This window comes from Thunnus maccoyii, chromosome 19, assembly GCF_910596095.1.
Source record: "Thunnus maccoyii chromosome 19, fThuMac1.1, whole genome shotgun sequence".
NCBI lineage: Eukaryota > Metazoa > Chordata > Actinopteri > Scombriformes > Scombridae > Thunnus > Thunnus maccoyii.
The window spans coordinates 18,933,458-18,951,278 of NC_056551.1; the positions used below are offsets into that span (position 1 = coordinate 18,933,458).

Genomic DNA, 17,821 nt, shown 5'->3' on the forward strand with positions numbered 1-17,821 from the left:
GGAAAAATTCAGTTGATAGTGGCGGGCTGATACGGGATTGATGTTTCTTTTTCTCTCTGCATTATATTCCTCACTTCACCCTGTAGGTCTCCACATGCATCATAACTGCACATATAGCAGCATAGCAGACAATGTAGGACAGGTGACAGCGCATGAGTGTGGGCATCCGAGCATGTACGTGTCACCGTTTGTGTTTGAACAAATGTGTAAGTCGTTGTAACTGCATGGGTGAAACTAAGATGGCAAATCGCTCCTCTGTGTACCTTTGAACGCAGATGACACTGTTTTTCAAAGGAACTCATGACTCACTAACCAGCGGAAGATGGAAAACTATTTTAGGTAACTGTTTGACCAGTCCTCCTCCCCATTGGGATTCCAGTTGCTGCTGGGCCACATGCTTAATGTGTTAACATAAGATAGGCATCATTACTAAGAAAAGATGCTTCTTTGTGACGTACTGTGAAACTTCTCTGAAGTAAAATGCCAGAGCAATGGGGAATGTCATTCATTCAAGCTATGTAGCTGAAACAGATACTGAGGAGCAGGACTTTCAAGTTCTGTGTACATGAAAGAGAAAACACATGACACATTAGGTTAGAGTTCAAACTGTTTTTGAATGTATTTTCTGTTGTTTCCTATCTAATTCATTATTAAGTTTATGAAACATTGGTGAGAGAAAAGTAAATACAGGCGATGAGCTGGTCTGTACATGCTGTGGTTCAGCCAGACAAAAGATAACACCCTCAACAAAAAGCTCTAACCTGACAGGACGCATGCTTGCAAACTACTTGTGCTGTAGCTGCTTTTCAGTGTAGTTACATATGTCTTTTATTAGTTGTGTTTACCAACAGCATGACTAATACCTGCTTTGTGTGTCTCAGTCTACTGGTTTGAGGTTGCCATCAGTCTAAGGCCGTATTCAGACCAAATCAAGCGTTGCGGTGCACTGCCGCAGGGTTGTACAGAGGTGTGTGGGGGTGTGGGTGTGTTTATTTGGGCTCTAGAATGTAACCGCTGTGAAACAATCAGAAAATAACATTTTATTTATCTGATTCACCAGCTTTCTCCTTACCACCGCTCCCTCTGATCACTCACTCTCTAGCTCGCTCAACCACAGCTGCTCTCTCTCTCTCTTTTTCTTGTCTTTTTTTAAAATGAGTGTTGAAGCTGTCAGCAAAGCCTAATTTTACTTTTAACGTTATCAAACGAAGAGAAATGTCCTCCCCTCCTTCTAGAAACATCTTTGTACTCCCTCACGGCAGGGTTGTACAGCTCTGATCAGTCTGATCGCCGGCTGTGATTGGCCACCACAGAGTGACGTCAGGTTGTGTTTCTCCAAAAGTTTATTCTGGTTCAACTTTCTTGCCAAAACCCTTGCAGCCTAAACACACTACCCCCATTCAAATGAATGCCAGGTCTGACTGTTTTCTTTACAATGCCTGATTTGGTCTGAATATGGCCTAAGTAGGGTAGGAGAGAGCCTTAGAGTCCTGTAAAAGGAAAGCAGTAGCTCATTAGTACATGCACTGTCCAACCTTTATGAAAAATGACTTTTTGTTAAAGGCATACTATGCAGTAAGTGTCGGTTGGTGTTTGTAAACACGCAGCATTCAAAATTGGCCCCTCCTTCCCGCTTGAGAGAGAGAGAAATAAATTAATAAGATTTTTAGACAAAGAGAGAGAGAAGAGAGTGAGTGGTGCTGGCGGGGAAAAAGCCATGAATCAGACAAATAAAGCGTTATTTTCTGATTGTTTCACATCAGTTACATTTTAAAGCACAAGTAAACACGCCCACTCTCTGCTCTGCATGTGTGTGTGTCAGTCAAACAGACACACTGACAGCAGATGAGCAGCACACAGCAGAGGAGGCAGACGGAAGAGCAGGGAAACACTGAATCACATAAAAACACAGCGATGTAACCTGGTCGCTATGCTACGAATCACAACCTCACACCCTGCGTGCTGTTATTGGCTGGGGACTACAGACCTGAAGAAAAATAATAAATTACAGGCAGAGGGCGGAGTCTCTGCAGATAAATACACCGCCACACACTTCTAGTGGGTCATAAGTGATGATTGAAAGGGATTACTTTTGCATGAGTCTATACATTAGTTTTTAATAAAATCCTGCATAGTATACCTTTAAGTCTGTTGAAATGCAAAAATAAACGGCATCAACTTAACACCCCTCACAAACGAAACAGCAAACAAGTCGAAATAACCATTTTTAAGTTGTCTAATGTGCATGAAGGTCATGTTTTATCGATTTCATCATTTCACTGACATCTTAAACTACTGCATGGTTCATATTTTAGGATTTTATAAGATCGGCTGATGGTCTTTTTTTCTTCCCTCAGACCCAGTCCACACCCACCAGAGGTACCACAGTGATTACAGTTCATCCAGTGAAAGCCCCTCAGTGACCTCCTCTGATCCAGACTACAGACAAGGTAAAAGAGGAATCCTTTATCATTGTTATGTTCTGTGTGGCAGCAGAAGAGAAAAGTGAAGCAGCTAAACTCTTTGTCATCCAGTAATACAGGTTATATCCCCATCACTATAGACTAAAGTAATCAGTTAATAGGACAAAAGAAGGAGCCGCACTGGGACTACATGGTTCTCAGTCCTGTTCCTGAGGAGCCGGAGCCCTGTTGGTTTTCACATTAGCCATCTAATCAAGGACTGATTTACACCTGGAACGGCGAGTGAATACATTTAACTAGAAAACCAGCAGCGTTCGTGGCCGCAAAGCCTGGGACTGAAAACCACTGGCGAAAGATATCAATTATTCTTTGTCTCCGCTGACCACTGACTGTGGCCTGTCTTGCTGAAAGCCAGATTCCCAGCTGTCTTATGACCAAACCACACAGGACAGGCTTTGTAGGCTTGAAATGGTGACGTGCACCGCTCTGCCTTGATTTTGAGAAACACTGCTGTTTCCAGGTAACTGCCAGGTCAACTGCTATCAATCACTTACCTAGAACAGCCAGTGGGATTAGATAATGGCCTTAGCTATGCAGAATTGCACAAGAGAACATCATTGTCACTGCAAAATGAATTTGTCCAATAAACCCTGTGACAATGGATTCAATGGGTTCTAGTGTCCCGTTGGAAAAAGAACAAAGCAAAGGCAGAGAGTACAGACAGACCTATGATTGATCTACCTTGTGCTTATCAAGATTTCCGAGCCACTGAAGATGACTGTGTTAGCAGGAGATGTTTTATCACTCTTGGACTATTTTGTCACTACTAGATGTCTTTTTATAGCATTTCATTGTATTCTAGTGGCCTTAAGCCCAGTGAATATTAGGCCTGATGTTAACTTCATGAATCCTACAACCACAGGATTAACTGTGAACCCAACATATCAGAGCAGGTGGCTGCTAATAGACTGTCAGTTTGAAAATGCCGAGGCTTCCAGGCTGTTAGCGGATTTAATTTAAATGAAAAGTGGTGTGCATGTTGTTATTTCAGCGGAGTGACTAATGAAGATTCATTTACTTAAAATTGTCAGTGTACAAAGGTCAAAAACAAATTTACTCATGATGGCCTAACACCCCTTCTCCATTTAACACTGTCTCCACGGGTTGCACAAGAGTTTCACACTGAGCTCAGACAGCTGTGAAGAGTTCAAAAATACTAGTGGGAACTGTGCCAGTTTCAGTTTTCAGAAAAGGCTAAAATATATAAAACATGATCCAAGAAGAAAGGTTGTTTTGAATTTACTTCAACTGAACTGTACAGTAAGTCTTCTAAGACACGGACGGGCCCCTCCTGTCGTAGATTGGCAGCCCTTGACCCCGTAAATTTGATCACGAACAGACTCAGACTGCGGCACTGATTTGACACGATTTCAGTGGTCTGTAACTACTCCGCCTCCTTCGACACATGTTCAAGCAGGCACCGGAGTGTAGGTGGCTGAGTCTGAAGGGGTGTGTTCAATTATGTACGTGTGAAAAAAATTTTTTACTGTGTGTGTGTGTGTGTGTACAACTAATATTCCCATGTCTCTTCCAGCAAAGAAACCCGGTGAGGTGAGGAGATATGGCTCCCAGCTGGCACTGTCCTCTGAACATGACGCCCTGTCGCTGACGAGTCACAACACACACAGGCACAGGTACTACACACACATATATGTAAACAGATCAACAACAAACAAGTTACCAATGTTGCCAGCCACTAGTTAGTTGATCCATACAGAATCCTGTCCCTTCATTGATGTTACAGACCCCTTATAGTGAATGGAAATATACTGAAAATATGGAAAAATCTGTGTGTATCAAGGATATTTGTGTGTGTGTGTGTGTGGTATTATGTAGCTCCCTGCCCCCCAGCTGATTAGTCAGCCTCTGTAGTGACTGTACCAGTTGTTTACTTCTCACTGCTGACATTTGGCATTCAGAAAGGTGGTTTGATTATTGATTTTGGATGGGAAATGTTATTGCGTGAGTTAAACCACCTGCCCCACTGCATAGGAGCATGTACATCTTATTTATTCCCCCGAGGATTTGGTACCTGCACTACAAACTCTCCACTGAACATGGAAGCCACAGATGAAGCTGTCCTGTTTGGTCCTCTGGGCCACACACACAGCTGGTGTGGCACAGCAGGCAGCAGGGTCAGCCCCATGCTTCGCTAGTGAGGTCATCTAATGTGACATCCACATTCAGCAATCTCTGTCTCTCTAATCTCTGGCATTATGGACCAGAACTGCCTGCTGTTGCTGTGCCTGCTAACAGAAAAACCATGTTTTCAATCTGCCCTACAGCAGAGAGCACTTCTCCCCTGTTGGTAGAAGAAAAGCATATCAGCTAGTATTTGGTGTTTGTTTGTTTTTTTCTGTAAACACAATGTGTTTGACATTGTAGCTACTTTATTCCTTTTATGGAGAAAGCAAAAAAAAAAAGTCAGTAAACAAAAGACAAATCTCACATGGATTACGCATTAAACAACAGATTTCTGCAGATTACAGTTGTTTCTACTCATCTTTTTTTGACAAACTGTTCTGACACCATCCCTCCTCTTCTTTTGCCCTATAGGCAGTATGACACGGCAGCTGATGAAGGTCTGGCTGGAGCGGAGCTGCTCCTCCAGAAGCAGGAGGAGGAGGTCCAGCGGCTCCAGGCCCACCTGGCCAGCAGGCTGTCCAGGGCAAACCTTTACCCCATAGATGACCCCCTGGCCCCATCTCGCACTTCCATGCTCGACCTTGGAGACCCGCTCTACCCTTCTTCCGTACCGCTTCGCAAAACCAAGGTTTTTGCACTTCACGACTTAACAGCTTCAAAGAATATGCTATAAAAGATCTCATTTCAGTTTCTCGGGCCTTATTTTCCTTTTTTTACAAACATGATGTTTAATTACATACACATTTTCCCCACTTATTTACTCACTATGCTGTGGACCACACACAAACAAATACACATGACACAGCAGACTCCGGAGTGTGGGTAAAAGACATCATTTCAACACTCGCACTGCAATGGGAACTCCCTGAATCCATTGTCTGACTATCCGTTGCCTGAAGCTTGTTTATATTGCAAGATTTGATGATGGATGTACAATTTTCATGAGCTCATTGTGTTGTTGATGCTGTTTTCACTGGATGCTCTCTCAACAAAGTGCTGACTGGAAAATCATAATTCATGTGAGCCTGGGATATGTGGGATTTTTTTGGGTATGGTCTGACTTATTCCACCTACTATGACAAATTGTGAAAATGTGTTAGCATGTTAGCAGTAAACCCCGAACACTGTATATCAGTTATATTCCTAATAAGTTCATCGCGCTTGCAAAGGCGAGACAAAATTGCTTCAGTGTGTCTTTTAGTACATTTTAAATAGTTGTAATATCAGATATGGGGAGTTTCCGGTTGGTAAAAGAAAAGCATTCAAGCTGAAGCAAAGGAATCTTGCTCTTCGACTTCTGGTGAGACTTGATTATAGCAGGAAACCAGCAGTCAACAAGGAAGCGTGTGTGTGTACATCATATGAACTGTTGTCATTGAAATATCGTGATTAGTGCAGCTGATCAAAACAGCTGTGAACCTACAGTAAATATTTAGCGTGCAAAGGAAGTGCTCATGTGTATGTGCAGGTGTTTTTTGTATCACAGATCAGCACTCAAAGCAATTGATGAAATTCTAAACACAACCGGTTGTCATAAACACAAAAAAAATAAGGCCCGGGTTCAAAATGATGCCTGAAGAATTTGGTAAAATAAAAGACCTCTCTGTGATAATCGCTGTTTGTCTTTAAACCAACGACAGAACTTCCATGGTCCTGAGTTTGTGAAGATGGCCAGTGAGCCCTGCGTGACCTTATCTGTTCCCTCTTCAATAATGGTGAGGATTTATATTTATGCCACTTTTGTATCCATGGTGTTGTCACAGAATTATTCCCCATTTATAATCTATTTCCCCTCCCCCCTTTTTCCTTTCTGCCCAGAAGAAACGTGGTAAGGTGGAAGAAGTGCAGAGGAAAGTGGGCGTGGTGCTGCTGAACGGCCAGAAGCTGGAGCTGAGCTGTGACATCAAGGCAGTGTGTAAAGACGTTCTTGATATGGTGGTTGCCCACATCGGGCTCGTGGAACACCATCTCTTCGGCCTAGCGTACCTCAGAGGTAGAGTATGTTGCACCTCTTTATGTCTGTGGTTTGAGGTGTGTGTCATGTACGGGATCAGTCTTCTATACTCGCAAACGTGTGTGTGTGCACTTACTTGCTGTAGTTGTTAGTTCTTCATAGTTCTCCATTTTTAGTTCAGTCCCAGAATCCAGTGCTGCTCGTCGAGAAAATTTTCAATTTAAAGTGTCATTTAATGAGATCACATGTCAAGCACATTAGAAGTGGTTTGATTAGTTTTTGGTGCAGAGGTTGATTGTTTTTCTATGTAAATTCATTTCTTACACTTGATGTCTCATTAAAGATGCAAAGCGTATGCCGCTGCAAGCAGCCAGACTTCACTGATTGATTCCTCCTCGATCTGACACCTACCCTGCCCTCTCCTCTCACTCAAAAATTCACACACACAGATAACGAGTTTTTCTTCGTCGATGCTGATGCCAAACTGTCCAAAGTGGCTCCAGAGGGATGGAAGGAGGATCCTAAGAAGAAGAAATCTGACGTGCCTTTTAATCTTTTCTTACGCATCAAATTTTTCCTCGATGATGTCAACCTCATACAGTAAGTGTATATTTTGGTAATTAGCTGAAAACCTAAAATAATATTGCCATATCAAGTGTAAGATAACTAAAAATGTTTTTTTGTTTGGTGGATAACAGGCATACTTTGACCAAACATCAGTACTACTTACAGCTGAGGAAGGATATCTTAGAGGAGAGGATGCGCTGCAACACAGAAGATGCCATGCTGTTGGCTTCTCTAGCACTGCAAGCTGAATTCAGTGACTACCAGCCTGAGGTACCGACTCTCTATAATACATCTGTGTGTTATCAGTTAGCCAACAACACTTTTACTTAAAATATCGGTGTAAGCTGAATTGTTATTTTTCCCAATTAATTCCCACTTTTCTGATTCTTTTCATTTAATCTAATTTATTTCATTTTCAAAAATATTAAAAATAATGCTGTTGATCTTTGTGCCTCAGCTCCATGGGAAGACATATTTCAGACTGGAGCACTACCTGCCAGTGACGGTCCTGGATAAGGTGGACCAGACGACCATCAAGGAGGAGCTGCCTAAACTTCACAGCAACTACTATGGAGCGTCTGAGTCAGAGGCAGAGTTTGAGTTCCTCAAGGTCAGCAAGACGCAAGAAGTATACAGGACTCATGGTTTCAAACAGAAGCACTAAAACGTTTTCAGCTGTTGATACACTTGGAATTCATTTTGTACTAATTTGCAGCTTAAATGTTTATTTTGTGATAAATATGATGAAAGTTTTGTGTACACAAATGGCAAGTGCCAAAGATTTAACTTTGGCAGAAGACACAATACATTTGAGTTTGTTTGACAGTAATCCAAAGATTGTAGTGTTAACTACAAACAAAAGCAGTTGTGTTCTTACTCTGCATATTATTGTTTCATTGTAATATTTTATTGACTCATATTGGATCACTGACATGGTCAAAGACCTTTTTTTTTTTTTCTTTATGAAAAGTTCCAGCATTCCACTTTAATCTGCCTCAAGACACATTCACATCCCTTCCCTTTATATCAATGTATATTTTTCTTTGAGAATTTAAGACTTCGACTCTGTTTTGGTTGTTCCAAAGGTGAGCCAAAGGCTGACAGAATATGGGGTTCATTTCCATCGGGTGCTTCCTGAGAAGAGGTCACAGACAGGCATCATGCTGGGCGTCTACTCCAAGGGGGTGCTCATCTTTGAGGTGCTTAATGGAAATCGTACTCCGGTGCTAAGGTTCCCCTGGAGGGAGACTAAGAAGATTTCCTTTACAGTACGCACTTCTGTCTTTATTATCAGAAATAGTAAATACACTAAATTCACTCTAATTTAGCCCGGTTGATCCTCACTTTCACTTAAACGTTTTACTTTTCGTCTTGAAGAAAAAGAAGATTTGCCTTCAGAACACATCAGATGGGATTAAGCACCTGTTTCAGACAGACAGCAACAAGGCCTGTCAGTATCTGCTACAGCTCTGCTCTGATCAGCACAAGTTCCATCTGCAGATGAAGGCCCGCCAAAACAACCAGGAGCTGCAGGACTTAGGTAAGAAAGAAGTAAGCAGCCACATGTGCAAGTGGGTGCAGTTCACATAATATGACCTCAAACAGATGTGAATATTTGACCAGTCAGCAGTTTCATTTATACTCACTCAAAGAAAGGTTAACATGTCAAAAAAAAAACCCTATTAATCAAAAGAGAGGCAAACCTCCTGGTGATGTCAACACTAGCTACACTGTTTCTAACAGCAGCTGCATGTGTCAGCCATCCCACACACAGTCTCCAGATAAAAGCTAATGCCCACTCATTTCCCTCTCTTACAATTCCAGGTTGTTTCAGATTAAATATTACTCATTTGCTGTAAAATAACATTTTGATAATATAATCATGTTGTAATAATTACCAAATTATATCTGAAAAGGGCTCCGTCGCTTTCAGCTAGGTTTTATCCCTACACATCTACACCTATTATCTACTGTGTCTGTCAAACGTGTGCATGTGCTGCGTTCGCCTGGTTTGATGTATTTAACTTGGCTGAAAAACGGAACAACTTCATCACTCGCCAAAGTCCCACCAGATAGTTGACATAAACACACAACTAGGTTTATAAGTTGATGTCTGCCAAGAATACTGGCCAGACCATTAGCTATGATGATTAAGATGGATATCTCAGGAACATAAAGAGATTTGCTTACGAGTGCAAAGGATAGCAACTGCCTTTCCGTCTAGACAATAATTACTCCAGACTGCTGTTGGGTGTTAATGACACAGATCATCACTTTGGTGTAGTTTCTTGGAATTTCCCTGCCCTATTTTTTTTTCAATTTTGTCTTCTACTTCTCCTTTTATAATTGAATAAAAAAAACAAATGACATTATTAATTAACATTAACTGCTATTTTCTGTTTTGCATGTTCTTCCTGGTAATCAGAGAACTGCCCATTGAGCAGTCTGCAGTATTCCCTTGACCCTCGGAGCGGAGACGCAGTGGGGAGGACAGTGAGCTCAGGAAGCCTGGCCCCCACCTTATCGACACGCTCCAACCCAGACCACCTGAAGAGGATCTCCTACTCGGAGGTGGCCCTCAACAAGGCACCGTCCGGCCCGCTATTAGTCCAAGACGAGCTTCACTTTCCGGGTTTCAATCCGGCGGCCTCCACGGTCCACTCCAATCCCCGGATAATGAGCTGCTCCCACCACAACCTCGTACAGATGCCAGACTCTCCGGGGCACCGTGCGGCAGAGTCGTATCGCGGACAGTCACACAGCGGACTGAGTCAGGCGCAACCCAACCAAGTGGCCTCTCACTTCCAGCAACACCAGCGAGCCAGCTCAGACACAGACTCCCTCTCACACCAACAGGACAAGTGAGTCGGTTAAGAGACACTTTCACATTAATATGTGGGAGACTTGTTCTGAATCAAACTATTGTGGGTTTTGTAAATTATAAATGTAGACTTCTTTCTCCGTCACATTTAATTTTCATCCTATTCATCAAATTATGCAGACGCTGGAATATGTTCATGCATTTTACTTAATTCTTCAATATCTTATTTCAAGCCGGGCAATCGGATCATATGCTTATTTGTCAAGTCTTCAGTGTCTCCAAGCGCGCTGTAGGACAGACTTAGTTTACTAATCAGAGACTTGTTGCTGGGACTATAGCTTTGCTTAACACTACAGGGACATGGAGAACTCTACCTCCAGCCTCTAATTAACCCTCTGGGGGGCTGTGTTTTCATGAAATTGCCTACCAGTGTGTGTTTTTTATTTTAATTAGTAACAAACCTGTTTTAGGCCCAGTTGCTCCCTCTCGTGTCAGCTTTACAAATGACCCGAACCTAATTAAGAATGAAAGTGGAAAAGTTTTTAATGTAGACACATTTACATCTCCTCTTCGCTCCTCTGCCCCCGTTCAATGAGGAGAGTTGCTTCCTCAGGCTAAACCATCTTCTCCTGCTCTCTCACCTACTCAGATCATTTGGCTCGGTGTCCCACAGCAGCCCAGCCTGGAGCCGCAGTAGGTCCAAAAAAGAATCAGACTCGTCCTCCATAGAGGATACTGGCCCAGCATACGTAGTAGGTAAGGATGCTGACCTGTGTAGGATGATCCTGTTCACTGGTGAAGCAGCGAACACACCAGTGGTGCAGAGTTTCCATCTGAAACATGAATCTGTGCTTATATAAATCTATGTAATCATAATTCTGGTACTCTAGAGTCTAGTCAGTGACACATCATATTACAGCAGTAGTTAATTGAATAGTTCTGTGCAGCTCCATCTATTTTGCTGACCTAGTTGTTACTGAATGGGGAACATTAAATTTAGGTGTTATCCTAAAAATGACTTTTTTTGAAAGTGCAAGCATGAAAATCCCTCTGCACATGTCTTTTAACTATAGTCATATCGTTTTGCTTGGATGCTCATTATCTAATTTGGAAACCAGAAAAAAAATCAGACCATTTTAATCTAGTTTTCCCTCAGAGACCAGATAAGATTTTTGTTGTTGTTGTTATTTCTGCTCCTGTTTTTCATAGTTTAGCTGTTCCAGCATAAAGGCTTGACTTGACATGCACAATAGATATGAATCATCTTTTTCCTACCCTGCATTGACTCACAGGAGAAAAAAAAAAGTGGGACATAAAACCATCTTTTGTTGGCCTGAATTAAACAAAGGGATATATCACTATTAACTGTAATTAATGCTCTATTTTACACCATTTATGCACTGATAATAATCCTTGGTGCTGGATGTAAGTTTGTTTTGTTTCCTTCACATTATGGTCATATAATGAGCATGTCAGGGGCTTCTGCATGTGTTATTAAGTGACGACGTTACATGTTTCTATACATATTTTCCTATATTATTGCTTAAAAATAAGCAGAGAAGCAGACAAGCAATTTCCATTGTTCTTTATAATGCACAAAGCCAAAATACGACCTTGCTGATCTCTTATGTTCCTTTGCAGGGGTCAGTATGCACAGCTCCTCTGGACCGCCGTCTACCCCAGCCTCCGTTAACGGTGTGTATCACATACATCTCATTTTATAACATTCTTAATCCTCCCCTTCAATCTGTTGAACCGTATGCTGACTGTGCGGATATAAATACCCAAAAAAAAAAAGGTAGGTGTTTTGAGGTGAATTGAGTCTCTGTCCACTCTGTGCTGCCTGCCAGTGGAACTTAATTCTGGCCGCGGTCCCACCATTTTAATAGCCTCATGCTTGGCACTGAACTCATGACCTCCCCTTTCATCCTAGCTTAGTCCGTCTTTCTCAAGCCCATTAGCCAACAGTGCTAAAGCAGGGGCCCGTCATCCACACTGTAGGCCTGCCTGGGCTGATTAATAGTTACAGTGTAGATATACTAATACTCTGAATACCAAAAATTGCAATATGATATGCATCAGTCAGAAGCGACAGTTAATATAATAAATGCCCTTTGTCTTTTTGTTGCACAGATTCACTAAAGAAAAAGCTCAATGCCTTACCTTCTCCAGAGAGAGAAATCACAACTGTAAACCTGAAGAAAGATGTGAAATATGGCCTGGGTAAGGGAGGATATTCTTTTTCCCTAAAATAACTACTCAATTTCACGCCGTGTCTGCCGCCACTTCTCAGCTGTCAGAGTTGAGAAGTATTATAAATTGCGTTTAAGGCACTTGTGTTCCCCTGATGTTTGTCTGCGGATGTGTGTGTATATATATGTCTGTGTTTAGATCTGTTTGTGCTTGTGCTTGTGTGTGTTCTCTAGGGTTCCAGGTTGTGGGGGGGGAGAACTCCGGTCGTATGGACCTCGGCACTATCATTAGCTCCATCACTCCTGGGGGTCCTGCTGACGTCAATGGTTCTCTCAAACCCGGTAGGCCCGTGTTTTGCTGCGCTCTTCCTCCTACGTTCTTCCTCCTAAATATTTTTTTTTGTTGTTTGTTTGTTGAGTGCTGTGATAATCTTTATCAGATGACCCTATTTCAGTTTTATGTTTTGCCAGTTTGTTGTGCACCATTTGTGATAGTCGTAATGTTGATGCAGGTGATCGCTTGATCTCTGTGAATGACGTAAACCTGGAAGGGCTCTCTCATGCCACCACCGTTGACATCCTCCAAAACGCTCCTGATGACATTACTCTGGTGGTGTCACAGCCCAAAGAGAGGCTCTACAAAGGTAAAAGCAGGGATATGAGTGTCATTTTTTTTTTTGTTGCTATGTGTAAAATTCACATCTTTTTGTTTTTATTCCAAAGACTAATATCACTGTCTTTGTTTTTTTTGTTTGGCAGAATCTTCAGCAGGCTACGTTCCCTACCAGGCCAAGCCTTCACTGAAGGCGCTTAACTCTGGCCAGAGACGAGAACTAGACTTTGATACCTCTTCAGAGGAGCATGTAGGAACAGGAAGCCCCAGCCCTCCTCTCCACAGCACTGGCACACCATCATCCGCCTCCTCCCCAGTCCACCAGAACACCAGCCTCAGTTCTCAGGACTCCAGGACAAGCAGTGTTGCAAGAATAAGCCAAACCCCCGCTAATGGAGTTCAGCAGTGCCTCGAGAGAGCTACGGCCACCAACACAGCTGCGTCCGTTGCCCAACATCATAGACCAGAACCTAACGTGGGTTTGGATCCTACGCCGCCGGCTTTGCCACCCAAAACGAGGAAAGCTAAACAAGTCTCAGAGGCTCCCAAAGTTTCTGAGCATTCTGACTGGGGTGATTCAGACATGGATGAGGAGACTTATTCCAGTAGTCAAGAGAAACTCAAGGTCAAAAAGGTGCGGCCTTTGTGTTTATGAATTCATTGTTGTTAAATGGATCCTTTGCTTTGACACATCACCATACACCATAGTTGTTGACTCACCACATCTATGACTCACAAAACACACAAAAGTAATTTGTGGTACAGAAAAGAATATAAAATCAGTTTATGTTTATGAGAATGGTTCTTCCATAAACAAGCATTACAAATGACCAGCCAGATGCTTGGCACAACTAACTGCCTGTTGTATATAACCTTTTGCCTGTCATTGCATTTACAGAGTCAATGCAAGGTAGTTTGCCAACTGTACATTGCATGTCTTCTGCTCATTTTCCTCTCAGCCGTACCCAGTTCAGCCTCGTCACTCTCCCTTTTTTTCTTTCTGCATGTTCCAGCCTGTGATAATTCACCTTAATCCCCTGTTCTCTGTTTGCAGGAATACATCATGGAAAATTTAAATGGTAATGCCCCAGGGGTCAATAGTCTCCGTCCAGGAGAACTATTTGACGTTGAGCTGTCCAAAAAAGACAGCAGCCTGGGCATAAGTGTCACGGTACTGTTCGGCAAGGTTTTCACCCTCTCTTTGTTTTGCCCCCTTTCCCCCCCACCCTCCCCTCTCATCTCGTCACTGTTGTCCGTTTGTGTTTATATGTTGCTTGGTGTGGTTTGCTTTCCTAACGCTGTATGTTGTCAAATCTGGAAGCTTTTGTGGGATAATTCACCACCTCGCTTTCTTTGCATGCTACATTTATTTAATATTAATCAATAAGGCTTTTTTAATGTAATGTCACACAGTAGGTGCAATTTTAGTGTCTTCAAACTAAGGACCATAAACACTTTAAACAGAACTCATGAATGACCTTTCGATTGGCCACCTATATATTGGTTATTGACTAATATCATTTCTCTCTCAGGGATTTTCAACACCTTCTTAATTGGCATGGGTTCATTTACTCTTTAGGCACAATTAACACTTAATACAAAATCACTTGACTGTGTGTCTTCAAGTTCAGTAATATGTATATTAAAATAACCATTCAATTCAGTTGTATTAATACTAAACCAAACATCAGGACTCATCATAACCGATATGGCACTAAATATAAAGTCACATCATCTCTGATCATTTAGATTTAACCTCAGTTATTTTGTCAATAACATCACAGTGGAGGATTTTTCAATTTACAACTAAATCATGACTAATGATGACTATGACATGACAATAATAAATGCTTTATTCCTTTTACTGTTGCATTAGGAATAATCTAATAAATAACAAAAGAGGACTTTAATATGAAAGACAACATTATTTGTTGTCAATATGACGTAAAAGGATCATTATGGAGAACAGAATCTGGGCCGTGCTTTCCTGGAAAAGAGAGTGTTTCATTACAAAGTCGGTCTCATTCATTTTTCAGCCATGTTTTGAGGCATCGAGTCACTTCTGATAATAATCTCACAACACTCGAACACCAGAGACATGCTCACATCAACAGGTGGAATAGTCAGAGTGAGAGGGAGACAAGGACGGATATTCACTGCTGAAAACCTAAATACATGCAAATCCTTCCTGCTGAAATGGGTTTCAACACTCACATAACAGCTGATGACATTTTTAAAGCAACAGTGAACAATAGCAGTACACTTTTGGGTGTGCCAGAAATGGCAACACCGACTCTAAAGCGAAATCTGAGCCAGTTATTTCGCAAACTTCAATTTCTGAATCTTCCAAACCTGATTCTCCTTGTTCTAATTCTAGTTAAAGGTGATTGACAGGACATTATTTAGTCAGTGTGATATGTCACCATACTGCAACATTACCTTATAGGAAAGTTTGGCCTTGATTGCTTTTGGCTTTTAAATACCTACATATCAAAATTATATTCTACATTGATTATTTCTAAGTTTACAGTATGAATAAAGCATTTATCATTAAGCAGTTCATTTGAAATGCAAAAAAAAAAAACCCTCCACACCTACCATCAACACCCATACACCGTTTTCTCTTTGACTAATTATACTAAGAGGTGTGTTTTATTTCCAAGGGGGGAGTCAACACAACTGTTCGACATGGAGGCGTCTACGTCAAAGCCATCATACCAAAAGGTGCTGCTGAGCTAGATGGAAGGATACAGAAAGGTAATAGTCTAAACACTGATGTTACAAGTAATGACGTATGACAGAAAGACTGAATTATACACTACAATTAGATTTCAAATTAATTAATATAGATTAATATAGATACTGTTTTAATATTTTAACCACTCTTTGTCCGTCCTATGCTCAGGGGATCGTGTGGTGGCCGTCAATGGAAAGAGTCTGGAGGGCGCCACTCATCAGCAAGCAGTAGAGGTTCTCAGAGACACCGGGCAGGTGAGAGACGACATTTACCACGAGCACCCTGCTGACAAGCTATTTAATTGCTTTCCAGCTGGCCAGTAACACTAAGTGTTATCACATCCCTCCTTCAGACAGTGCACTTGTTGCTGGAGAAAGGTCATCCGCCTGCAGACAGTGTCCATGCTCCTCTCACACCTCAGTGCACTCCGCCGTGTGCTGACAGTGACCAAGACCAGACCAAGAACAAAGAGAAGCCACTCGAGGTCAAAGACAAACCAGAGTACAGCTTTCTAACACAAGGTGAGGCGACAAATAAGAAACCCAGAGCAGTGTGATTTAAACTTTTCGGAGTTTGTTAAGTAACCAAAACTTAAAGGCGACTCATTATTAGTACACGTCAATAGGCATCTGTTTTCAGCTTAGGGTATTTTTTTATTTTAGTTGAAAACACCTCTTTCCCTAGATTACATCTAGTGCGTATAAACGTTTAGAGTCCACAAGGATGTTAATGAAGGTAGGCAGGAAAACACTGATTATTTAGGGCATATAATTCTTAATAGTGTTACACTAAACCCCTGTGTTCTCTCTAAACAAAGTAACTTGCTGTTGGTAATTTCATTTGAAAGCAAACAAGCATGTGTGTACAACCCATTAGCTGCACACCGCTGCTAATTTAGAGCTCAGTAGCTGGCCTGGATGTAGAAAACTCTTGTACTGCTTTCCTAGAACTTGTTTGTTTTGTCTAACTGCTCATTGATGAGAAGCCATAGCTCCTTACAGTCATTCCAGTTTATAGTCTAAGCAATATCTGTGATTGACTACATTACATTTTCTTTTGTGAATAGTGTAGATGTGTCATTTTATGTCAAATTATTTCTGAATTTGCATTTAATTAAGTGAGGGGTTGCCTCCAATTGTTTACATTACTTTATATTTATTACCTCAGAGAGAAATCACTTTTTTCTGGAGCAACACACATGATTGAATCCAGTTCCAGTAATGGTGGTTGGAAGGCGCATCCCTATTTCTCCAGAAAGGATGATGCATTCATCTTCTTTGTATGTTGCATGGATTCGTCAGAGTTGTATGCTCTCTGCAAAGAGTTACTAAGTTTGCATGAACACTAGAATTAGATTAGTGTGAATAACCAGACTACCAGACTGATGTAATAGACTGAGAGAAGCATTTACATGGTACAATAACTTGATTTTCTCAGTCACCCAAGTGATTTGTTTCCTAATTGGGTTTGTGTCTGGAAGGATATGTGAAGCCTTCAGGAAAACAGTGGCACCATGTCAATGTGTTCAGAGGTGTTATTGAGTTTCAGTGACTCACTCTTTCTTTGGAAGATGATATACTAGTTATTTCTCATATTCTGACATCAAATCTTGAGCTCAAACAGGTGCTCCATAAGGAGCAGCATCTCTGTATAGTTACAGTTGTAGTACTGATCTCAATAGTAAATCCATTATTGGCGTGTATTTTGTAGCAAATCCTTCCGTCCAATTATCCATTCATCCACTTTCTATATTCGGTTATTCTACGCAGGGTCACAGGGCTAACACATCTACACAGATTCACGTTCCCACATCACAAACCGGCAACTAAAGAGCGTCCAGTTCACCGTACCTGCATGTGTTTGTCCCCACAGATAACGTGTTCGAGGTGTGCCTACTGAAGAACACATCAGGGCTGGGCTTCAGTTTCAGTCGAGAGGAGAACATCCCTGATGAGCCCCCAGGATCCAGCATGGTGCGGGTTAAAAAACTATTTCCAGGCCAACCAGCGGCAGAGAGCGGTCGCATCAACGTGGGCGATGTCATCCTGCGGGTCAATCAAACCCCCCTCAAAGGACTCTCGCAACACGTACGAAAAAGATATATCTCTTCTTGCTCCACCATGGCGTGATAGAAATGATAATCAAGGTTAGATCAGAATGTTGTTGGATACCATTATTTATGTGTGTTGTCCCATATGCGCACATAGGAGGTGATATCAGCCTTGCGAGGAACAGGACAGGAGGTGACTTTGCTCCTCTGTAGACCAGAACATGGCATTCTTCCCGAGTTGGACACTTCAGCTTTGGTG

At 41.8% G+C, this 17,821-nt stretch overlaps 1 protein-coding gene across 1 annotated transcript in view; it reads left to right on the forward strand.

Annotated features, from left to right (window-relative positions):
* ptpn13 (protein tyrosine phosphatase non-receptor type 13) overlaps positions 1–17,821 on the forward strand; it is a 48,828-nt gene that overhangs the window by 23,997 nt on the left and 7,010 nt on the right. Inside the window, exons 8-30 of the mRNA XM_042394394.1 lie at positions 2,358–2,450; positions 4,018–4,117; positions 5,040–5,256; positions 6,269–6,343; positions 6,447–6,621; positions 7,032–7,182; positions 7,281–7,419; positions 7,607–7,759; positions 8,235–8,417; positions 8,527–8,689; positions 9,575–10,010; positions 10,620–10,726; positions 11,612–11,665; positions 12,104–12,193; positions 12,397–12,504; positions 12,675–12,806; positions 12,922–13,409; positions 13,830–13,946; positions 15,439–15,532; positions 15,681–15,766; positions 15,865–16,033; positions 17,385–17,599; positions 17,720–17,818. Coding sequence (XP_042250328.1) covers positions 2,358–2,450; positions 4,018–4,117; positions 5,040–5,256; positions 6,269–6,343; positions 6,447–6,621; positions 7,032–7,182; positions 7,281–7,419; positions 7,607–7,759; positions 8,235–8,417; positions 8,527–8,689; positions 9,575–10,010; positions 10,620–10,726; positions 11,612–11,665; positions 12,104–12,193; positions 12,397–12,504; positions 12,675–12,806; positions 12,922–13,409; positions 13,830–13,946; positions 15,439–15,532; positions 15,681–15,766; positions 15,865–16,033; positions 17,385–17,599; positions 17,720–17,818 — 3,644 coding nt within the window. The remainder of the gene's footprint in view (positions 1–2,357; positions 2,451–4,017; positions 4,118–5,039; positions 5,257–6,268; positions 6,344–6,446; positions 6,622–7,031; positions 7,183–7,280; positions 7,420–7,606; positions 7,760–8,234; positions 8,418–8,526; positions 8,690–9,574; positions 10,011–10,619; positions 10,727–11,611; positions 11,666–12,103; positions 12,194–12,396; positions 12,505–12,674; positions 12,807–12,921; positions 13,410–13,829; positions 13,947–15,438; positions 15,533–15,680; positions 15,767–15,864; positions 16,034–17,384; positions 17,600–17,719; positions 17,819–17,821) is intronic.